Raw genomic sequence first — 25295 nt, 5'->3', positions numbered from 1 at the left:
AAAGGGCAGTGCTGATTTTCCAGTAGCACAGTACACATGATATGGATGGTAATTACTTTCAAATAAATGACCACATAACTGACTTTTGTCAAATAAATGCTTTATTTTCACACGGTCAATTCCAGTGTTAGTTGTTGTTTTTAATCTTAAATGTTCCTGATAAGTAGTCTAGTTTACCTCCAGTCTCAAACACTTCTTGACAAGCTTTGACGGTGTAGGCTAGTTGAAACGAGTAAACTCCACGCCACGTGAGGTCGCTATTCACTCACGAAATAAACACTTTCTGAGGATCTTCATTTTCTGGCATCTTCTTCGCAGTTTTCTTGGCTCTTTACGCGGAAGTAAGCGTCAAGAAAACACTTAAGTGGATAGTGTTGTGCTTTGGTCATAAAGATTAAACTGTTTTTATGCTGCAAACAAAATATAAACGTAATGGTTAATATTGGACTCACCAAGGTCGATGATGCACTCATGGAGAAGCACCCGGTGCGCCATTTCCTTTTGATTAAATCAGAAGAGTATATTTTCACTACAGTATCACAGCTTACAATTAGCCATTAGACTATTAGCTACGTAATGAAAATGGGTATGTTTGTAGCGGTACCACTGTCCTTACCTGTCCTTCACTTTGTCCAGGGTTTGCAACAATATGCTGCTTGCCAGTCTCGTGCATTTATGAAAGGAACAGGCAGCTTCATAATTGGTTGGTATAAAAATTCGTGTTTATTTCACTGGCCTCCCAAGATGTCATCCTAAAAAGATAACCTACATTAGTATGCTTATCGAAGTCCCTAAATTCATTTTAACACTTAGAAGTAGGGGGTTTCACAAACTCGGTTGCATTACAGTTTAGTAAAAAGGAAATATTGTTGCATTATAATCTATTCCCTCTTTCACACTAACATTGTCCATCTATTAATTAGGTACAGCTAGCCTTTTCTTTGCACAGCAGGTTCTTCAAAAAAGACTGCCATACCCCCTGCAATGGAACCTGCTAGTGTCTATTGGTATGTCAGCATTATCCCTCATTTGACTGATTTTGTTAATAGGATGTTAATCAATTGACACATCTATAGAGGAACTAAAGTATGGGAAGAAACGACACAGTAATAGAAATGGAAAATGGATGTACCAATTTGTTTTTATTATTTTGTTTAAAATATCTTTTCAGATTCTCCCGTAATAGAGCGGCACATGCTCTACTTCCATACCACCCTTATGCCGTCTTTACCACTTTGCTGTGACACATCTGCCATCAGAATAATATGTGATCAGTAGTGCTTCAAGTGCACGTCTCTGTTTAAGTGGGTGGTGAGTTTGTGGTGAGTTGGAGCCTGCTGTCTCACCTTTGCCTCATACTGCCTTCGCAGTGGCCTCATCACTCTTCAGCTACTCAGTGACACGCTGGGAGAGTATGAAGTGCAGAGACTTGTGGTTCTTCCTAGAGAAAGGAAACCTTCCTGATTCAGACCCACTGAGTGAGTATTTATCTCCATTCTCCTAACAACCTGTTTAGAGATAGATCACTTTTTTTAATTCCAGAGGGAAATTCACCTGATAGCTAGACATACAGTCAGACAAACAGTTAGATAGTATTATCTTTGGATAAGCTTCACAATAGATATGCTTTTACATGCTGGTGTTGTGCTAGTTTTTGTTTTAGGTAGCTGTTTTAGGAATTTTGATTTAATGGCGTTAACTGTTTGCTTGGTTACATTTTCAAACTATGGCATCTGTAGTATACAGTGTGGTATATGAAGGAAATTATATGTGTTGCCTTACACCAAGTCAGGTTATCCATTAAGATGGAGAAAGCATTTCATTAGAATACATTATAATTGTTTTGCATTTTATCAGTATTTCAGAGACATATCGTTATCTGGTAATACTATTTCTAAAAAGAATTTCACTTTAGCTTTCTTTCTAAAAAAATCTAATTGTCTATTTTCACATCCTTATCCAGAGGGTGACCCACCTAGCCTTGCAATCCCTACAGACCCCAAAGTCACAAAGTATGGAGATTCAATGGAGTAAGTGACACCTAGCAATATGGCGCCCTGTGTCATCAGCCATCAGTGTTTATATTAGATACCTGTTTTTATTTCTTAAAATTTTATGTAAATCTACACATCTGGCTGAAATTAGATAGTTGTAGTTTTGCACTTCCTGTAATACTGATTTACTGATCTAATTTTGCACTCAGTGTTGGTCATTAGCAATCAATAATTGTTTCTGATCTGTAACGGATTAGGACGTACTCAATTTTTTTAAACCTGTGTTTTAGGGTTCTTTTAAACAACTGTTAATAGATTAAATAATGTAGTTGCATATGCACAGATGCCAGCCTTTCAGGTTTATTTTGTCATTAGTATAGGCTGGGAAATCAGTTTTTACAGTTGCCTTTAGAATTATGCCTCCAGCCCCGAACACTTAATGACAGGCTTTGACCGTGTAGGCTAGTTGAAACGAATAAACGCCACGCCACTAGAGGTCGCTATTCACTCACTGAAAAGGTACTTACTTTCTGGGCATCTTCGTAGTTTTCTTGGCTTTCTTAGCATCTCAGGATAATAAAGTATCTAAAATTAAATTTAGACACTACTTGCATGCCAGCAAACTATCTGTAAGGGCTGATAGAAGAGCTCCTGCTGATGTTGAACCATGTATAAGTGTAATGTTATAGAAAAGTGACTTGACTAAATATTCAGATTTTTGAGGAATTGTTATCTGTAATAAAAGGCCATATGTTTAAAAAGCAGTCTGGAGAAAGTGTCACTTGCAAAATCCAAGAAGTTAAAACTGAACAATGTTTATAATGAGTATATTAACAAATTGTGCATTGGGAACTTTGCTAGGAGGTCTCATGCTGACCTTAAAATGTGTAATATGCTGCCAGACCTAACTTCATTTTTTTCCAAAGTGGTGATTTTTTGGGGGCTCATTTTTCATTAGATTTGATGAGAACTATGGTACACATTTAAAAACTTAATTTAAGATAGCTATGTGCAATCCTTTCTATTTCTCCCTTTTCATTACATTCCAACATATTTTAAGCCATTAGAAATCAAGTTAATAAAACATTTAGTAATCATTTATTTTTAATGGTAGGACTGTCTTTGGGACAGTAGGACTGGGGGAAACATTTATACCATGATAAATATTGGAATTAATGTAGAGGTCCCAATATAACCTTAAATGGGTTCTATAACCCCACCCCACCCCCCAACAAACAAAAAAGATTTAGATGATGTAATTCCACTAGATTGTTACAGAAATAATACATTTCTTAAAAACATCAATAGCTTTCTCTACACTGAGTCACTAAGAACACTTGTGTGCTGAAAGGTTCCTTTCATGGAGTGATAATGGGTAGGAATGAACAGTTGTAGTATGTCACTTAGTATGAGTTAACACATGGATTTGATACTAACAGAAGTATATTGTAATCTAGCCTAGAGCAATACAGACAGCTCAGTAAAAATGTCTAAATACAAATACTTCCTAGCATAACCTAAACCTTAACCGTAATGCCACTGAAGTCTAATAAAACTTGTGTAGGGTACAAACAAAATACTGTTAGGCTAATCCCTTTGGTTAATTTGAGGGACCAAAGCCCAGTCTGGCCTGAAAGTGAGGAAAGACTTCTAGTTTTGAAGTGCCCAGAATTATGGTATGTCCTGGATCGCTGGAGACCACAGACAAACTGTAACGAAACAGCATCTTAAAGATATTTAAATATCCTCAGATGTTATGATAATGAGAATAAAAATAACGTAATATTTATAAAAAACGGGAAAATGTATGATTTAGCTTTGAAAAAAGTATTGATATACATTACATGGCTAGGTTTCCCAAAAGCACCGTAAAACAAAGATAATCTTTAACTGGCAAAGCAAGTATTACACTGAACACGCGCACTCTCTCTCTAGGGGCGATTTGCGATGGAGGTCAGCACGTCACGTCGGGTTTGTGTATTCAATTAGATAAGGGGTTAATTTACTGCCTACAAATGACACCAGACGACGCCAGTTCTGCATAGGTTGTACTTCAAGCAGACTCTCAAGAATCTCTTCAAATTACGCTGCCGTTACAAGCATTGACTGTTGTTTAGCCTGTGACAGCATGTAAAACATTAAAAATTACTGTAATGCTTAAAGTTCTTACATCTTACGTGACTGGAAGCTAGGATAAACAAAACGTCTTGTTTAGATAATATTATCTTGCATGAGAAGTCATCCTTTTATATAAACCTAAATGAAATCCTTCTGGAAAAAAAAGACTGGCTAACTGGTATTCAAATTCATAAAGGACAAAACTCGAACGCACTGTGGCTGTTGTGGTAACCAATCGGCGCGTGGCAATTTCAACCATGACCAATAGTAGTTCCGAGAGACCGAGATGCGCAAACGTTTCAAGGGCGGACCCATTGAAAAAGAAACTGGAGCAGAAACTTGTGAGGGATTTGTTGGGGGGTAATGGTAACAACGGGGAAAGCAGATGACATTGTATCTAAAGGATACTTTTGATTGAGTCGGACTCGAAGGATCAGGACACCGGCACTGGGTTTTTCCTGTTCTTCGGTTTTCAACTATTTGGTTTTGCAGCGTTTTGGATTATAAAATCACTTGTCTGAACCATTTATAACTTAATGGCTTTGGTCGCATCGGATCCTAACTGGAAACGGCTAATTTACGGGACTAGTGTCAAAAAGGAGGGCGTCCAAAGTAGACAAAGTGGTTTAAAAATAACGAACATGCAGCCAAAGGAAACAGAACTGTCCACAGAAGCTTTGCCAAAGGCTTTTTTACATAGCTTACGGACTTTATTCGATATTCTAGACGACGAGAGGCGAGGATATGTGCACATTTCGGAGATTGAAAGTCGGTGGCAGGGCTCGGAAACTCAGGATTTACCTGGCTCTGTACTTGAGTGTCTAAGGCGGGTGACCCCACCTCATGGTTGCCTGACTTTCGAGCGCTTCGTTGCAGGACTCCGGTACTCGATGTTAAATCCCGAAAACGGCACCAAATCGTATTGCTCAAATAATAAACACTCCTTTACAAACGGACCGAAACCACAACCTCAGCAAATACACTCGGATAAAACCGGCGGCAGTGCAACGGGTGTACGGCCGTATGAGGGTCATGTTCGGCCGCTCGGGCCAAGCAATGGAGCTAATCTGCATCACAGCCATGCGTCATGTTTACAGAGCCGGTCACGGCACCACGAGGACACCAGTTCTGTATACACTACCTCATGTAAACACTCAACAAGCGACTCCTCGAATTACGGTACCCTTGCGAGTACTGCCCAAAGATACAGCGGCAGTGGATATGAAAGAACTGAGAGAAGTCTGGAACGCGCTCAAATTATTCCCGAGCGAGGTGCTTATAGATCAGATTCCGTTCGTGTTGCAAAAAAGGCGTGTCAGCCGAATAGGGTCCGGTCAATCGAATCACTTCCACTTGAGACTTTGCATGTCCAACAGCCAAGTAAGTTATTTGCTCACAACGGTTCTCACAAAAATGCATGCGTAAATGTCTTGAATTTACATTTATATAAATACCAAGACTCCGATTGTAATTCACTTTCCAGTCCTGCTGGGACCCAGTTTATTGGTCAGATACATGGAGACAAATAAAGCATCACCCAGCCAATTGCAATACACTTTGCAGTTCCACCTTCACTGACCTCAGTTGTCCTAGATTTATCCCTTATTGTCAGATACTTTCACATCAAAAACTGTTTTGTATATTGTCACTAATATACATTTAATGATCTTTAGTAACAGAATAAAGCTTTAGGTCAGATCTTCACTGCTGCTGAAAAGTCCTCGTTGTCTGTACTTTGAGTAGCATTCTGTCCTTTACTCTGATCTGAGACCAGCATCTATTTTACTCCTCATCCTAATTATTACAAAATAAACGGGCAAAATTGTTCCCCTATCAGTGCCGTTATCTATCAATTTAAGATGAAAGACCAACTAATTTATACCAACATTATGTATTATGTTTGTCACTAATGAAATGAGGGTGTGCAATGATGTCTGAAATTGAGTCATCAATTAGGTTGCTTTTGTGCCCTTCCTTTAACACTTGCAACCCTTTAGTTATAAGAGAACTATAAAAGGTTGCCATGAATTTGCATTAAGCAAGACACCAGGTATGCTAATAGTGCTCTCATCTGAGATGACAGTATTAGACATGGCAACGGTATCCCGTTGTAAATCTCTTCCAGTGCCTTCATGCAGCATGACTAACTATGCAACCAAGATGTCAGTCTGTCCATTATATCTCTCGAAGGTTAAAACACAGTGTATGAATTCTTCAGGTGATTTGATTATTTGTGTATGTGACATTCATGAGACCTGTGGTAGAGAATGATGTTCATTTTGTGAATGTTTGAAATGTGGTGATCATGTGTCTGCGTGACGAGCACTATATCTTCGGAACACTCCAGCATTCCAAACTTGGGCTGCATTGACGTCGTTCTGAACACATGCCTAAAAGATATTAGTTTACCCATTAGTTGCTAAGCCCTTAATAAGGAGCACTGGTCTAAGGGAGCATGCCACATTGAAGTCTTTTACCTTTCCCATGCACAGAGATATAGATCATGGCTAGAATGCTGGGAAGGTCTGAAAACAATTATCACAAGAGATCGGAGAAAACACGCTTAAGCTCCAGACCCGCTGTTGCCCTGGAGACTCAGGAATTCACGTTCCGGATGAGAACAGGCTGCAAGATTGATCAGCCAATGTTCACTCAAGCTACATTTACTTGAATAAAACTCAGATTTAATCGCTGCTCTTGCTGTCCACAACAGATGTCTGGAGTAATAAGTGTGACATGGCCAGAAGCTAGTGCCCAGCCATGGCGAGTCCTGGCTCTTACATCGCACACAGACCGGTGGATAGGGAGGCTGGTGGGAGTCACACCCCCACTACCCACACACACACACGCTCACACACACTTCCACAAGTGCCTGCCATGGGAAACAAACCATCCTCACATTTGCTGGGAACTACGGTCCAAAGTAGGTCTGATCAGAGATCAGTGTGGCCACGCTAGCTGGCCAGCAAGGGCGGCTGGCGATAGTAGGGAAACTTGTGTTGAAACACTATTGTATCCATGAATAAGTTCTCAGTGTGGTAAAAAACGATGAGTATATATGGTTAGTGTATGTCTACTGTGCGCCTGGATGGACAAATCAGCCGTAATGGTTAATGTGCACTTTGTCACCAGTCTACTCCCTGAAAGTCCCCCTCATCCTACCCTAACCCACACCCCAATACATACACATGCACACACATTGCATACTGGTACACTTTAATCAGAATATTACTTAAACAGATTAAACAAGGTTGGGCAGTTATTTGAATAGGGACAGGCAGTAGAGCTTGTTATTGCGTGTCCTGTATAGACATGTTCCATTGTGAAATTACCAGGAAAACCTGACAAACACCCCCAAAAATTACACTATGTCTTAGAGCAGACATTAAACCTTTTGTTGTTGTTTTCAAGTGGAGGATCACTTGTAGGTGTTCCATCTGAATAGTCTCTCACGCCCAGAACTCCCACAGGCTAGGCCATTTGTCAGTAAAGATTAGCATTTGCACTGTTGGTATGTGTAATGTATCCTGTTACAAGTTTTCCCAGGATTGAGGTGCTGTCTACCCATAGATTGGTGAGCAGCCTAGGTAGTGCTGGAGCAGATTTATAGGAATATTGTTGCAGTGATATGGATTAAGTCTTAAAAGCAGCTCTTATCATTTGTATAGCAAGTTAAAACGAAAAGCAAAAACAACTTTATTTAGTGTGTTTTAGTTTTCTGACCAGTTGAGGGTACATGGTTTCTTCCTCATGTTCCCAGGGAATCACTTTGGCATGCTGATTATGGACCTGGGACTGAACTTTCTCTATATATGATTTTTGTAAAGCTGCTTTGTAACAACACATGTTGTAAAACACCTTACGCATATACATTTGAATTGAGTTGATTAATGATGTCCTCTGGTAGCTCACCTGGTAGACCTGTTAGAGAAAGGTTCTAACAACACCAAAGTGATGGTTTTGATTCAAAGGCAACACAAACATTGTCACACTGATACATACATTTAAGTTGCTCTGGATAATACTATCTGCCAAATAACATAATTGTGATGATTCATTCTCAAACAAGTTAATCATTTATTTATTTATTGTATTTAATTTATTAAAAACAATAACATCAATGATACCTTAAAGGACAGTAAACGTCTGCACAACATATTGAACTTTGGGAGAAATTTAGTCTCTTATACCTTACTCATTGTAATCTAAAAATTTGCTAAGAGGAGTGTTCACATGCCACTTCCATAGCCATCTCAGTCCAGCTTGAGCACACGAGATAGGACGCTGCAATCTTTCATAGTAGCCGTGAAGCGTGGAAAATTCCAGTGTCAGACCTCCCACACCTCTGGGCAGATTCCTCTGGGCAGCCTGTGATGATCACTCTTTCCCCCCCTCTGCTCTAGAGTAAACAGCTGTTCTTTCTTCCACTCCCTACTGGTTGAAATGATATACTGTAATTTTTTTTATCAACCTGGATGTGCACTGATTCTCTTGAGATTGCAGCACCTTCCAAATGATCCTGGTGATGAGGCTTATGGATGACATGCCCCAGCCTGCATACTTTGCTTGACATTGGCCTTTGAACTCTAAATTCAGCTAATTAAATGTTAATCAAAAGAAGAGCTTAAAGATATGACTGATTGACTAATTATGTTGCAGAATTTTTAATCTGTGGGGCCTGAAGCAAATCAAAATAAGCTCCCTCTTGTGGCTACAAGTGATATAACAAGTGTAAAAAATGGATTGATAAAAGAATAAAAAAATAAAAATAAATGATCAGCCTTTTTATTTCTTTCTTTCTTCCTTTGTTTGTTTGTTTTTCAGGTCCTCAAGGTGGGCGTGCTGGATTCCCTCGCTCTCAGAGCGAGACCACCACAGGGTACGCAGGATCCAGGCAGCACGGGAGGAGCCGGGAAGAGCAGCGTCGACACACCATCACTAATGGTGTGGACTATGAAATGGTACGAAACCAAAATGCGTGCATGCTGATCCACACCTCATTGTTTTCCATTCTTGAATTTAGCTCAGATATGTGAAGATCACACAGTTCCACTTTAAGGGTGGAGGGAACCTGTTTAGTGATGATCAAATGAGTGATGGGAAATGCGCTTGACTGACGTTAAATCCCACCTTGCCAAGCTATTGACTGACATTAAATCCCAACTTGGTGCTATTTGATCCGCTAACGCAAAACAACTGATCTGTCTTAAAAATATGTTTCTTCCAAAAGACCCCAGGCTACTGTCTGACAGAGCTTAATAGCAAGCAAAGGTTTTAGTTTTCAATTCTGTTGCAAAGATTGTTCTTAGACATTGTTGTTGAGTTGTGCATGGAGCAAACCCATATGCTACATGAACTGCTATGTGTCAAACTCTGAACAAACAGCAAACATTGTGAATGTCATTATGCGGAAAATGTAAAATACATTTCATTTTAAACTAATTAAGTGAAAATTAATTTTTCTTATTTCCCATAAAACCCACTGTGTTCCTAAACCTAGCTAGTCATCATATTACATGTTACTTGTGTGCAGCAATTCTGAATGTAATTTTAATAAAAAGTAAGAATATTCCATAGAATACTGTTTGTACATGTATAGAATGTCCACTTTAGACAGCAGAACTCAGGGCAACAGCAATGAAAAACTGACGCTTTTAACTTTTTTAATGATCTTATTTTAATTATTTATATATTGATCATAGTCAAGAGTTATTTTTTGTGCAAACAATTGTACAGTATTTTCATACCATATTATTGTAGCCCTTAAAACATTTCCAATCATACTGCATAAGATAAACAGTCTAAAAGCCCAAAATAAAGTAAATGGGTGATGAATACCCAAGAAAAGAACTCCAAAATAACCTACTATATCTTGACAGCCGAAGAGATCCTATCTTAAAACATGAACAAGCTGTGCACTGCTCTCTGCAACTTGGTTGATTACAATGTGGTGCTTATTGAGCATTACCACTGAAAAACATGTCAAAACTCTGTGACTGACAAGCAAAGTAATGAAAACTACTAGGGTCCATGTCTGCACTTGGTTTTCTGTTAGCTTGTGATTCTGGGCTTTTCTGTCGAACTGTTGTTAATTTATTTAGAATTTTGTCACTGGGCATTTGTTTTTGTCACTGGAATCCTACAGAAACAACAATCCTGCATCCCATTCTCCGGATTACCCACTCCAGCACTGCAGTGTATAGTTTTGTGTGCTCATTTGTGTGAGCATCCTGAAGAGAGCAGGATGTAGAGCTAAGATTCTACATAAGATGTAGAGCTAAGAGCCTGTTCAGCTAATTCACACAAAATCAGCTTCTATGAAGGTTTACATATGAATTCCAAATTTGGCATGTGTAAAAATATAGAAACTGCGGTTTCATACTAAGACCACAGTCGTAAAATAAAATTCTCTGTGTGAAATACATTTATGGCATTTATCTGACAATTTAATTCAAAGTGACTTACAATTATGACTGAGTACAACTTGAGCAATTGAGGGTTAAGGGTCTTGCTCAGGGGCCCCCCAGTGGCAACTTGGCAGTGGTGGGGATTGTACTGGCAACCTTCTGATTACTATTCCAGTAACTGAGCTACCACTGCCCCCTGAGCTGCAGTCATTATAATGATGATATCCCAGAGTTGTAGCAAAATTGTTTGCTCCAGCACCAGTTGGATCTTTCAGCACAGGGATCTTTCTTTTGTCCATTCTTTCTTTTCTTTCTGGGTTTTTTCTGGTCCGCGGTCGACATCGCGGCTGTGTAGTGCAGTTTTTGAATTCATTCATATAGGGCTTTTTACAACAGATGTTGAATGCTGTTCATTTCTGTAACAAGAGCATTAGCAAGGATCTGGTTTTGGTCAGGTTCTCTTTGTTAACAATTTCAAAATTCAACATGTTGTCACTGTAATTTCTGGATGTTAGCTTGATGGCCCAGTCTCCTGTTAAAACTGGCCTGTGAAATCGCTTGAAATCGTATGGGCTACCTGGCCTGTGCCCTGTGCTCTTCATGGCTGCTACCCACTCCTCCCCTCTATACCCCAGCTCGGCCCCGCCCCCTTCTCCCCCCCAGTACCTCTGCCCTTGTCCTGTCGGCGCCACCTCTCCCAACTCTCATAACGCGCTCACATTCTCCCCATACCCATTACCCTCTTTCTCCCTCTCTCTCTTTCCTACGCCTCTCTCTATCTATCTATCTATCTATCTATCTATCTGTCTGTCTGTCTGTCTGTCTGTCTGTCTGTCTGTCTCTCTCTCTCTCATCCTCTCTGCTTCCGCACCGCTCTCGCGTCTCCTGCCGTTGCCTCTCTCTGCAACAGACCCCGCCCACCTTAGCTCCGTTGCTCCCGCCTCCTCCTTCCCCTCTCTCTCCTCTGCCCCTCCCTCATGGTGATGAACTGGCTTGGGCGCCGGGGCCTGGAAGCTGGGGAGCCACTGGTGCTGACTGACCCTGCATGGAGTGCCGTCTGGGCAGCATACACTACTGTCTTCATCCCCCTGAGCAGCAGCCTGTACTCCAGCAAGGCCGTGCACTTCTTCCTCTGGGTGAGTGAGATCTCCACCGGAGCAAAGGAATGCAGGATATTGGGCTCCAGCATAGAAGAGCCGAAGGGTAGAACAGTATATCAAGTGGATTCAGTACAGTGGTGGGCAGTCATGGTTACTTTCATGTTCTGGAGGCTATGGAATGGCCTATGGTTAGATCCACAGCTATGAGGTATGTTAATATTTGACATGTTAATATTTAACATGTATGAAGCAGAATACGGGCCAGGCTGTGCTGTTGTGTTGTAGTTGATGGTTATTGCTTAGTCAGGACTGAAGAAGAGTATCACTGGTTGCACTCTAACAAGAGCTCGACCAGCTGTCTGCCCTTGTGCACACTCGCAACTGACAGGCCATGTGCAATCCATCCAAAAGTTTAGTCCAGGCTAAATAGGCCTTTCATAGGGAATGGCTTTATGGTATGCCCTACAGGCTGTAGTACTCTCTCAATGTAAACAAGTGCTAAAGGGCTGTTTCCCAGACTGACTTGCTGTGCAGAGTCAGTGTTGTTTCAGGACTAGTGCTCTTTGTGAGGCGCTGTCATTGTCTGTCTTTGTCTGTCACTTTAACTCCATGTATGGGCTGCACTGTTTTCTGTGGTACCACACCACCCCCACCCCTGTTCCCTTTACAAAGAGGATTTACCCTCTTACTGGCCCAACACACAAACATGTAGCTGGATATGTTGGACCATGTGCTTCATTCCAGCTAGAAAAGCAGCTGCAATTTATTTCCCTTTCTCTTTCCATTTTTTTCTCTCTATCTCTTTCTGTCTGTCTCTCTATCTCTCTCCCCCTCTCTCTCTGTCTCTCCCTAGGACACCCATTCAAATGAGGACTTGGCTTCTTAAAAGGGAACTGTGTTTAGTATGCATTTACACGAGAGAGCCAGATTCACCCTTGTTACTCCAACCAGTGTCAGCAACACAAAGCTCACAGTGTGAACTTTGTGAATAGTTAGCTTGGCCTGCTCATTTTAGGCAACATTTTCCAAGGCCTTTGTTCTCTTTCACAAGCACTGAACTGCACTATGTAGCAGCAGATGTTGTGACGTTTTACTTGCAAAACCAAAGAGTTTTAATTTCTCTAGTTCCCATGAGTATCATCCACCCAGATAGTTTCCATGTGTGTCATATACCTTATGATTTGTAGCTTAAGTGTTCAGATATTTATTTCACGCTGTGTTAGCTGATCAGCTCCTAGGTGGGGCTTCAGAGTGTATGGTGTGCTTGATTATTAGCCTCCAAAATGAATCACAGTCAAGCTCTCCATTACTTTGCCATAATAAAGGCTTTTGCTTTGAATTCTTTGATCATGCAGGCTTCAGCTATCACATCCATACCAGATCTCTGAAAGGTTTCAGTCAGTGCAACCCTAACGTTGTGCTGTGCTTCCTCTGCAGCTTAAGCAGATGAAGGAGCTTGAGCAAGAGAAGGACTCACTGCTTGCTGGCCTGGATGTGGTGGAAAGGGCCAGAGAGTGGTACCAGAACCAAATCCACAATGTCACTGAGAGACAGAGGCTGGTTGGACAGACCAGCCACTGTTCCGTATGTAGTACACACCACACACACACACACACGCGCACACACACACGTACGCACACACATACACAGATTTTGTAGCATCACTGGTTGTTTCAGAGGGCTATAGGATATGGACAAAACACTAAACTGAGAGATTGATCAGTTACAGTGAGCTACAATGTGTAAGTATTGTTGTATTATTGTGGCCAATGTATAATGTTTTGATGACAGATTTTGGTGAGATATCTATAGATTGTATCCCCCAGGGTTTATTTGTGTTTTTCTTGTGTCAGTAGGATTTTATGACAGAATCTGGTCACCTAAATGTCCTCCTGCCCAAACTACAAGAAGTCAGTCGCTGCCTTAATGATCTCATATCCTGCTCTGGAATGGTTAGTCTGTTACATCATTATCTCTAATATTCATGACTTATGTTACTCATGAGGAAGCCCTTTCAAGTTTCAAGTTTCAAGTTTCAAGTTTGGTTTATTCGTTACATACATAGTCATACACAGTATAACTCGCAGTGAAATGGTTGAGAGTGCTCTGTCCAAACAGGAAAAAAACAGGGGTGCATAGAGAAATATAGATATTCTATATATGTGTATGTACAATATATGTATATTATGATTATATACACAATGTACAATGTATATGGTTGTGTATATATGTACACAATCTACAGAATGTACAGATCCATTTTGTAGAATAACATATTTACAGTTGTTGTGTTACAAGGTAATTGAATATATATATATATATATATATATATATATATATATATATATATTTTTTTTTTTTTTTTTTTTTTTTTTAAATATATATATATATATATATATATGCACAGTTATACAGTTATTATGTTACATGGTGGTGGTGGTCCCCACAGTTTATCAGTTTCCCTGATTCAGGGCCCGAATGGCCTGTGGGAAGAAGCTCCTCTTCAGTCTCTCTGTCTTTCTGCATGATTATGCCATAATGGACCTCTTCTTAACGTGAGGAATGAATAGTTGTCTTACTTTTCAGTTTTCAGTTTGAAGAAGATTGTATTTTTCAAGCTTATAACAAAAACCTGAGCAAGCTCCTACAACATAATTTTTGTTCTTCCTTTTCTTTTCAAACATCATCCTTTCAAGCCTTCGGTTCTTTTACCTCTTTCTGGCAATGCGATCCATTGTAAATGCAGGACACTCCATGTGTCCAGGAGTTTGAACTAAGCTAGCTGTGTCTTTGTCATTCTTCTTGCCAGTCCTTCTGCTCTTCTGGCACCCAGGCCTCTTCCATCTCCCTCAGTGGCCAGGTTGTCCAAGCCCCTCCGCAGGCCATTCAGCGACTGAAGGACCAAAACCATCTTCTCACACAGGTAAAGCCCATTAAGATTTCAACTTCTGCCATATAATATCACTTTTTTACCTGTGTATTAAGCAGTTTTATGAGCAATTTGTCAACTTAGTCTCACCCAGGCAACAAGGTCCTGTGAGATATCAAAGGAATGAGGAAGAGCAGAATGATAGGGTAGTGAGTGTAGGACTAACTATTAGGAAGGTATTATGTTTAGGTATTATGTTTTATCATGAGTTAATCTCTCTCTTATTCACTCATTCTCACTCACTCATTCTGTCTCTTGCTTTTGTTCTTTCTATCCTCTCAGGAGGTGACTGAGAAGAGTGAGCGTATTACCCAGCTAGAGCAGGAGAAGTGTGCTCTCATTAAGCAGCTGTTTGAGGCACGAGCTCGTAATGCTCATGATGGCAGTGCCCTTGACTCCACATTTATATAAGAGGAACAAATTCAACCACTGCCTGAGCCTGACCACACTAGACCAGAGACAAGCTCAGCCCCAGGACTACAGACACTCCATAGCCACAATACTTTAGACAGTGACCTGACCATCACCACTCTTTTTACCATGTGTTGATGAGCTTCTGATTGACTAGCTCACACTCCACCACTGTATTCGTCCGAAATGTGTTTGAGGAGGACACCTTAACAAACCAGATTATCTCCATCTCCATCTAGGCTTAGATGTTAAGTATCAACTGCTCTTTTTTATTATTATAGTATTTCTCAGCCTGAATTATATAGTGTGGACTTTGGGCTTGAAGAATTGAATAGATGAACTTCTGAGACCACCACATTCCCAGCAACTTTCTCACATTTGTTATTGTTGTTGAGATAAACATCACAGACGTCCTTCGATTTTCAACACAACGCAAGCCACTGTGTCACTTTGCCTCCTAAATGAGAGTGCTGGATGCAGACCCAAGTTCACGAGGCACTAGGACCAATATGTTTTTAATGGAGCAGAATAGCTTATATGTCCTATAGCATATATTAAAACATACATAAAAGTTTGGGAAACATTTCTAGTGAACACTTAAATACCATTTCACTTAACGTACCATTTCCAATAAGTAGTGCATTTTTTTTTACAATATCTCTGAAATTTAACATTCTGTGAGATGAACTGATTCATGATTGTAAGTTCCTGTGTTTGTACAAAGCATGTAGTTCTGAATCCTTTGTACAAACACAGGAACGTCCATCAAGGTATTATCAACATAATTCCAAGGTTAGCTATCCTGGTGTTTGCTTCTTCACACTGTATTTTAAGGGATCCCACAAATCAAAATGGACATTTGAGTGATAGTAGATTTGTTAATAGAACTGTTCATTTTGGACTTGTGCCAGAGTACAGAGAACTTCAATTATAAAAAAAGTTTGAGTTGGTCACTTACATTTACATTTACATTTACAGCATTTAGCAGACTCTCTTATCCAGAGTGACTTACAAAAGTGCTTTGTCATTTACCCATAGAATATATCCAAGTACAGTACAGTAGGTTAGAATCAAACATACCAATGAACCAGAATACTGTAGAATACGGGGATGAATGCTGATACCTAGACGTGCAAAATACATCTATAAACAATAAGTGCTAGAGTTTGTTAAACAACATAAACATTACCGTACAATAAGTACTAGTTTAGTCAGTCAATATGGGAGCAGTGTCAGTTGTCCTTTAAATATTCTGCAAATAGATGGGTCTTCAGTCTGCGTTTGAAGACTGCGAGGGACTCTGCTGTCTGGACAACAAGTGGGAGTTCATTCCACCATCTGGGAGCCAGGACAGAAAATAGTCTCGATGCTTGTCGTCCATGAGACCTGAAGCAAGGTATTTCAAGCCGAGCCGTACTTGAGGTATGGATCGGGCTTTGACCATTGACCTCATGTATAAAGGGGCTGGTCCATTTTTGGCTTTGTAGGCAAGCATCAAGGTTTTAAATCTGATGCGTGCAGCTACAGGGAGCCAATGAAGGGAGCGCAGCAGTGGAGTAATGTGTGAACTTAAGAAGATTGAAGACCAGTCGTGCTGCTGCATGTGGTCATGTGATTCCTATCAAGAATGTCTAAAATAATTTGCATGTATGTATTTTCTGAAGGTTAAAGCAGGATTTCTTGAGGTTTGATTTGCAAAACTCAATGGGTTCTAGTCATCATTTAAAAACTATATTATCCAGTTTCTCAGCCTAATAATATTAAGAGGGAAATGTACTTTTTTAGTTTCAGTGACACTGGTAGAAAATGGGGATAGACTAGATCAAGCACACACTGATCTCAGCCTTTGGAAGACAAAGTGGTGAAAAAAAATCGCAGTGAGCTCAGGACTGAGGCCATGGAGGCACGAGGCAGTAAAACTGCATGAGCAAGAGACTTTGGACATTCGCAGAGCATTTACGGGAATGTATGATGATCACCTTCTCAAGCTGGTTAACCGAGTTCCAGTTTTTCCACCCATATGCTCTGTGGGCTCTTGACCCACTATCAGCAGTGTTTAGCACTAGCAAGCAAAAAAGATACAAACTGATAGTGGAATGCATAAAATTACTCCTTTGTCAATTTAATACAAGCAAAACACTAGTAGCCAACAGCATAGCTTTACCTCCTTAGCATACCCAAAGTTTCTACATTGTGTGGTCTGTAATAGTCTTATGAATGATAAATGATTGAATATTATATACCTTGGCACACAAGTACAACAGGTTGTTTGTTTCTCTTTTTTTAAATCGAGTTGTCCTTGGTATCACCAAAGAAGCTGCTTTATTTTGTTAGTTGGAAAGAGCACAACTGACTAGGGGAGACAACATTGCTCTCTCTAATATCGGACGCTCCTTGAGACACCACACTAGTGAAGCTGTGGAAAAAAAAAGAAAAAATTTAAAATTGAAACTCCCTGCACAGATGTAAATAGAATAGAATGTAAATGGAAGTTATTACTGCAGAATCTCAAGGGCCAGCCCTATAATTCACAATTTAGTTTTAACTTTTGAGTGGTTTGTATATGGAAAAAATTCTGTGCCAATAGAATTTGTAGGCTTTCGTTATGCAAATAATATTGAAGAGGTGTGTCAATTAGCATAGGAGTCTCTGATGCTGTATGCTCTAGTCCCATCCCAATGTGGTGCCGCGATATAATGTACAGCCGGTTATCTTCCCTGACCTGCTGGATGTCCAACTGGCACTCACAAAACAATGTGGGGTTAATAGATAATTGGAACACATTCAAGGGCAAGCCTGGCCTTTTAGGGTGGAATGGTATCCATCCTACTAGGGAGGGTGCTGCTCTCCTTTCCTGTAACATAAACTATAGTCTCATGACAGAGCTAATTAATCCATGGCAATGCAGAGCGGAGGCCAGGCAGCAAAGAGGCTAAACCAACTATCTGCTGGTTGCTACGTAACGTCACCTGAGGTTCATCATTTTAACTGTGTCTGTTCCCCAAGCTAAGCAGAAATACAGAAAACATGTCTTAATAACCTAATAGTATTAAAGTAAATGATTCACAGAACACTGCCTGCACCTTTTATCTAATGCTGGGCTTACTAAATGTTAGATCCCTAACATCTAAACACTTGTGATAAGTGAAATCCTAACATAGATTTAATGTACTCTGTCTAACAGAAACCTGGATCAAGCCAAATGAGTACAACACTTTATACGAAGCATGTCCTTCTGGCTACAGCTATGTACACCACCCTCGTCTAACTGGCCATGGAGGCGGCATTGCAGTCATTTATACTGGAGTCATTAATACATTTATACTACATTAGGCATAAATCAGATTTATGGTTATGATTTTGAGTCCTTTGAAATTATTTTTAATATAAAACATGTTTAGCATTAATGATGTAACAAGTGATAAGAAACCCACCCCACCTCTTCCACTAATTCTCATCTACAGACCACCAGGACCCTATTCAGAATTTATTAACGAATTTGCAGATTTCCTCTCTAATCTAGTCACTCTAATGGAGAGAGCCATTATTGTTGGTGATTTCAATATTCACTTTAATAGTGCCCAAGACTCTCTGAGATCAGCTTTTAGTTCTATATTAGAATCAATTGGTTTCACCCAATGTATAAGAAAACCCACACACTCTGGTGTAACTTAGTACTGACATACGGTGTAGACATAGAGAATGTAGTTATACACTATATTCCCAAACTAACCTATCCAAATAAGGTGTTCCAAGACTTAAGGTGTTCCAATCACTTCCATGGCCACAGATATATAAACCAAGCACATAGGCATGCAGACTACTTCTACAAACATTTGTGAAATGGGTCATTCTCAGGAATTCCAGCAAGGTACCATAATAGGATGCCACCTGTGCAACAAGTCCAGTCGTGAAATTTCCTCGCTATTAAATATTCCACAGTCAAATGGTACTGGTATTATAATAAAGTGGAAATGACTGGGTACAATAGCAACATAGCCACGAAGTGGTAGACCATGTAAAATGACAGAAAGGGATCAGTGGATGCTGAGTTCACCAACTTTCTGCAGAGTCAATCACTATAGGCCTCCAAACTTCATGTGGCCTTCAGATTAGCTCAAGAACAGTGCGTAGAGAGCTTCATGGAATGGGTTTCCATGGCCGAGCAGTGGTTGCCAGGAGAACAGTACTTGTGTGACTGCATTGTCCAAGTGTAAAGTTTAGTGGAGGGGGATTATGGTGTGGGGTTATTTTTCAGGAGTTGGGCTCGACCCCTTAGTTCCAATGAAAGGAACTGTTAATGTTTCAGTATATGAAGAGATTTTGTACAATTTCCTGCTCCCAACTTTATGGGAACAGTTTGGGGATGGCCCCTTAGTGTTCCAACATGACTGTGCACTAGTGCACAAAGCAAGGTGGATGAGCATGGATGAGCGAGTTTCATGTGGAAGAACTTGAGTGGCCTGCACAGAGTCCTGACCTCAACCCAATACAACACCTATGGGATGAATTTGAGCGGAGACTGCGAGCCAGGCCTTCTCGTCCAACATCAGTGTCTAACTTCACAAATGGAACAGTATTAAAAAATTCCTATTGTTCCTCTGGAACAGTAGTCAAAAATTCCCATAAACACACTCCTAACCTCGTGGAAAGCCTTCCCATAAGAGTTGAAGCTGTTATAGCTGCAAAGGGTGGGCTGACATCATATTAAACCCTATTGATTAAGGTTGGAATGTCACTCAAGTTCATATGCGTGCGAAGGCAAATGAGCGAATAATTTTGGCAATATAATGTACTACCCCATTTGGATGCCATCTCAGGCAATTGCCTCATTTCATTTGAACTATATATGAGCCACAATGTGGTAACTTCACCTCACTACCACACCAGATAGATACAAGATCATGTCAGACACTGCATCAAGATTCATTGCGAATCTCCCAGATTTATCATTTGCAACTAGGGTACCCTCAAACCCCATGGTCAAATAACTCAATGCTTAGAATCAGTATTCTGATGCACATTCAATGATATTGCTCAATTTAAGAATGTAAGTAAAGTAAATGTAAGTAAAAAATAGAATGCAAATGGTGCCACACTAAGCTTGTAGCCTTCCAGCTTTCATGGAAGGAGAGCCTTCTCGTGCATAGAAAAGCAGTTATTACTACTCGAACAACTTATCTCTCGACCCTAATAGAAAACAACAAAAATAATCCTAGATTTCATTTTAGTACAATTGCACCTCTCCCTAGGAATAAAACTGACACCAATGCTCAGATTACATCACACAGTAGTAGTGAGTTCATGATTTTTTAAAATGAGAAAATTAAGCACATTAGAGATAACATTAAGATTATTAACATGCCATCAGGCAGCTACTTAGAGATCAGAACAACCTAACTAAAAATGACTCTAGAATTCTTTACACAACGATCCAAAAGCCAGAATTTACATCTCTGATCTCGCACTCAAAATCCTCCACTTGCTTACTAGATTCACTGAAATCCTACCTGAAGTAACTGAACCTTTACTAAATTTAATACACTCCTCCTTGAACCTTGGCTACATTCCTAAATCATTCAAATTTGCAGTAATCAGACCACTTATAAAAAAAATCTAACCTCGACCCATGTCAACTGTCAAACTACAGGCCGATCTCAAGTACGAAAACAGCACTAATTAAAGTCGTTAATAACCTGTTGTTGGCTTCTAAACAGGGTTATGTTTCTTTGCTTATATTGCGTGATCTGAGTGCAACATTTGACACTATAGATCACAACATTTTACTAGATAGACTTGAAAATGTTGTTGGGATTAGGGGAATAGCCCTTTTCTGGTTTAAATCTTATCTGGCTGGTCACTACTAGTTTGTTAACATATATGGAGACTTCTCAGCATACAAGGTTAGCTACGGTGTCCCACAAGGCTCTGTTCTAGGGCCTTTGCTTTTTTCTTTATATATGCTACCTCTAGGTGACATTATATGTAAACACTAGTGCTAGTTTCCACTGCTAGTTTCCACTCAGCCAAACCAGAGGACATATATCAGCTTCGTATTATTGACAAATGCATAAAGGTCATCAGACACTGAATGATGAGAAACTTTCTCTCACTTAATCCTGACAAAACAGAGGTGCTCCTATTATGCCCACAGAGAGCTAGGTCCTCTTGCACCACCTTTCTCCACCTTAGGAACATTTCAAAGATTAGGAACATGCTCTCCTCACATGATGCAGAAAAGCTAGTTCATGCATTTATCAAGATTGGGCTACTGTAATGCCTTACTATCTGGCTGTACCAGCTAGTTCAAAATACAGCAGCCAGAGTTCTTACTAGAACTAGAAAATTTGATCACATCACTCATATATTAGCTACTTTACATTTGCTCCCACTAAAATTGATAATAAAATACTTCTAATGACCTACAAAGCAGTGAATGGTCTTAGCGAACTCCTAGTGCATTTTGACCCACTACATCCTCTTAGTTCAAAGGGAGCAGGCTCTTTACTAGTACCAAGAATAAGAAAATCTACTGCAGGGAGCAGAGCCTGGGATGTTATGATGCTGTCACTTCCCCTTGCTTTTGTAACTTTGTTGACTGAGAGTGGCAGAGTGCTGATGTTCCAGGGTGCCTTCATGCCAGTGTTTCCTTCTCGCTCTATTCTTTTAGCTGTGCTGTCATTGCTAGATCTGCCGGAGTCCATCTTTGCACATTATAGTTCCTTAATTTACACACCCTCCTACCTGGACATGCCTAATAAACTATTCTGAGTTTATGCTGAGGTACACCTACTCCTGATGCCATAATGTTACTGAGCCTAAACCCGTCTCAGCTGCCATGGCTACTCCCACCACCCCTGATGTCCCCTGCTGTAGCCCACCACACCTCCACCCCAGCCAACTACTTCTCTGTTTCCCTTAACGGATGTTCTCTTGAGGGATGGGTTTCGGACACATGCACACCATGCTCTAGGGAGTCTTTTCTTGCCACTCTCTCCCTTGGCTTGCTCACTGGAGGCTTGGACTTGGACATTTGTAAAGCTGCTTTGTGAAAACATCTGTTGTAAAAAGCGCTATATACATTTTTTTTTTTAATTACATTTTGATGTTGAACTAGACCTATGTGAATTTCATGTGACTGTGTCTTTAAGGCTTTAAATGCAATTCAGTTCTGTTTAAGTCAGTTTCACATGAATGGAAAATATCAAATAAAAAAATTGCAGCACAACGGCATTTTAAATTTATTTAATGAACTTCAGATTCAAGTCACTGAAGTTCTACATTAGGGTCTATGACACTCATTTAATGGTAAAACCTATCAAACAGCACATATATTGTAAATGCCTTGCTATGTGCAAACACATGACTCAGTGTACAATTACAAAACCTGACTATGTAACACATATGGTGTACAAATCCAAAACCTAACTATATATTGCACATAGTATGCTTTGCAAATATAAGCCTATGGCCCAGGGCTTCCCAATCCCAGTCCTGATCCAACACAATCACAGAATGTGCAGAGCATGGGACCCTTAGCACTAAGATGGCGCAATACCTGTTTTCTGGTACCGATCTGATACTGATATCTTGCATTTGAATGTTGTCTGATAACAATACCAATACAATATTTAATTTCATTAAGAAACACCATAGAGCTGTAGTTTAGTTGTTTTGGGGAATTGTTTTGTGTGAGATGTATTATATATGCTATTTTACAGATTTCATGCATGGAATAAAATAAATAAAATTATAAAAAGAAAAACACTGTTTACAAGACTAAAGCACTTTTCTCTTCCATTGTCTTACAGTCAGTGTCTCTCTTACTACTCTTACAGTGTCTCTTTTATTGCCTTGGCCATCACCTGCCTGGTTCTCAGTGGTAAATCACCATACTACTCCATTCTATACCGTTCTACACACTAAATCCAAACAAGGCACTAAATGAGAAGACAGAGAGAGACTACCTGTACTACTGTACTACTAAGTCTCTCGTCACTCAAGCTCTGCTTAAACCAATAAAAATTTTATCTGGTATTGTTTACATTTACCTGACACTTTTGTCCAAAGCTACTTACAATTATGATTGAAGATTAAGGGCTTTGCACAGGGGCCCAACAGTGGTGACTTGGTAGTGGTGGGGTATGAACTAGCAACCTTCCAATTACAAATGATGTACCATAACCACTGAGCTACCACTGCCCTCTTTATCAAATGGTTGTTTTTTCTAGAAAGAAATCTTTGGACAGTTCATTGACTTTCGCTTATTGTCCAGCATTTTATTCAAAATATCAAGTCTCTGTTCAGCAGGATAATGCAGTTTCAATATACTAAGTTTCAAGTTTTACCTGTGCTTGTACAATGTAAGATTGTCTGAACACAGACACAACCTGCTAAGGCAGCTAAACTTTCAAACACAACCAACAGTAATGAGATCATTGCGCAGCATTACATTCCCACTTTTGTAACTGTCCATTTCCAAGTCTCACTGCTAATTCTATACTATTTCTTATAATACTCAAGACCTAGTGTAAAATCAAACTTCTATTTATGACTTTTCATTCTGATAACATAATAAGGTTCTTCACATCCAGTCTGACTTTGTCAGTTGTGCCAAATTGGTTGTATAATCACGGAATGCTCTCTGAAGCCGAAGTATGTGTAATTTAAATTTAAATGTTTTTATTTTCAGAAAAAAATAATGTTATAAAAAGCAATATCATCATCATTCAACAAATTAAGTCTTATTTTAGAATCCAAAATAGTTATATCATCCAATGTAGTGTCATTATACAAAGATATTGTGCTGAAACTGATACAGAAACAAGAAATAACTATTTATTTTTAGAAAAAATTATTCTTAGGAAAAGACACCAACATTTCCACAAAATGTTAGGTTGAAAATCTGGACAAGGGTTAAATTTGTCTATGAACTTCATAATGGCCTGTTTTTTTAACGTGCTAAAGTCCCCATTTGATGCAGGAAACAAGGCTACATTTGCATTATCTGTTAGATGCATTATCTGTTAGAAACTGACCAATTAAGTCAGCCAGCTAGCTACTTGGAAAACAGTACTAGCTAATCTCACATCCTAATGAATTTGTTCTGTATAGTTAGCTACATAAGCAGTATGCCCGCCCCCCCGGTATAACTGTTAATGTACATTCCATCGACTAACGTCCTGATAGTGTCTTAGCTAACTAGCTTACTTTACAATGCATAATTCAATATCAAATAAATTAGCCTATAAATAAAATACCTAAAATAATAGGCAGTATTGCCGCCTGTCATGTCATCCTCTGAACATTACTCTTTTTCTTGAATTAAATAACATATAGGCCCATTCATCTCTAAAAAGAAAAGAATGACACAACTACACCGTACGTAAAGGAATCGAAAATAATAACCTAAGGCGATGAAAAGAAAAATTTGTTGTTTTATTCTCTTCCTTTTATTGTTGTTAGAATAATCAATTTTAAAATAAAAAATAAGAAATCATTTTTCTATAAAAATCACCACCCCCCCCCCCCCCTCCGAAAAAAAAAAGTGAATAAATGAACAAAGCAATGATGCACGGACCCTGCTGGTACAAAAGTATTTCCATAGCTAACTAACTACTTCACAGTTGATTTTTGAAAATTCCAATCTTTTAATTGACAAGTTGTTATTGTTATTGTCCCTCTAGAGTGGATATATACTGTTCAGTACACAGAATGAGAAGTACTTTGTTGACCTTGAGACGGCAATAAAACTTTTTTTAATTTGGCACCGGAATACACTACACATAATCTTGCTATATGTTTGTGACGTCGAAACCACGTACTATATATAAATTAAGACCACTGGTGTTGCCGTTTAAAAACAAACAGAAACAAACAGGTCTAAATTTATATATAGTCACAAACCTATAGCGCTGTGAGATCAGCAGTTGCCTGTAACATTTAGCAACTAACATTTAGTAGGCTGCGTCGGTTAACCGGACAAAATAAGATAAAAGGTAACTTTCTTTGGAATTGCACATGCCAAAAGGGTTTAACAAGAATGAATGATCTCGGTATATTCACGTAGACGTGTGTGTTTAGTATAGTACAAAAGGGCGTGTCTTCATAATTTACGCAACTTAATGAATACTTTGGTCTTTAGGGCAAAGGAAATCAGGTTAATTCATGCTAGTGATTAAGATTTGTGGAATGGAATAACCGTTTATATAAGGGACGCAATGTAAATGCGGAATCGTTTCGGAGACTATAGGAGAAGGACAAAGACCACGTATTGAAATATCAAAAGAATAGTTCGTAATATTAAATTGTATTATAAGAATCATGCCCCTTTCTG

The 25295-nt window shown here is 39.5% G+C and overlaps 2 protein-coding genes across 2 annotated transcripts; both read left to right on the top strand.

Moving 5' to 3' along the window:
* The first annotated feature begins 320 nt into the window (after positions 1–320).
* Positions 321–2758, top strand: tmem141 (transmembrane protein 141). Its single transcript, XM_027027125.3, has 5 exons — positions 321–486; positions 637–703; positions 924–1007; positions 1371–1478; positions 1964–2758. Exons 1-5 carry the CDS (start codon positions 433–435, stop codon positions 2032–2034), a joined length of 384 nt encoding a protein of 127 aa, XP_026882926.2. The 5' UTR covers positions 321–432; the 3' UTR covers positions 2035–2758.
* A 1706-nt stretch (positions 2759–4464) lies between these two features.
* On the top strand, positions 4465–17220 carry sapcd2 (suppressor APC domain containing 2). The gene is made up of 6 exons (XM_027027106.3): positions 4465–5492; positions 8937–9073; positions 13057–13203; positions 13476–13571; positions 14429–14542; positions 14831–17220. The coding sequence occupies exons 1-6, from the start codon at positions 4649–4651 to the stop codon at positions 14957–14959; spliced, it is 1467 nt and encodes a 488-aa protein (XP_026882907.2). The 5' UTR covers positions 4465–4648; the 3' UTR covers positions 14960–17220.
* Positions 17221–25295: the final 8075 nt, after the last annotated feature.

The sequence above is a fragment of the Electrophorus electricus genome, chromosome 8, assembly GCF_041902795.1.
Source record: "Electrophorus electricus isolate QZ-2024a chromosome 8, ASM4190279v1, whole genome shotgun sequence".
Taxonomy (NCBI): Eukaryota; Metazoa; Chordata; class Actinopteri; order Gymnotiformes; family Gymnotidae; genus Electrophorus; species Electrophorus electricus.
Note: the sequence above shows the minus strand (reverse complement) of the source record. Positions and strands in the feature narration are given on the sequence as shown.

Coding starts and splice junctions, on each gene's coding strand:
- tmem141 (XM_027027125.3), top strand. CDS start 433: ATGGTTAATATTGGACTCACCAAGGTCGATGATGCACTCATGGAGAAG. Junction 704..923: donor AACAGGCAGCTTCATAATTG/GTTGGTATAAAA, acceptor TCTATTAATTAG/GTACAGCTAGCCTTTTCTTT. Junction 1,479..1,963: donor TCCTGATTCAGACCCACTGA/GTGAGTATTTAT, acceptor ATCCTTATCCAG/AGGGTGACCCACCTAGCCTT.
- sapcd2 (XM_027027106.3), top strand. CDS start 4,649: ATGGCTTTGGTCGCATCGGATCCTAACTGGAAACGGCTAATTTACGGG. Junction 13,204..13,475: donor GACAGACCAGCCACTGTTCC/GTATGTAGTACA, acceptor TTGTGTCAGTAG/GATTTTATGACAGAATCTGG. Junction 13,572..14,428: donor TCATATCCTGCTCTGGAATG/GTTAGTCTGTTA, acceptor TCTTCTTGCCAG/TCCTTCTGCTCTTCTGGCAC.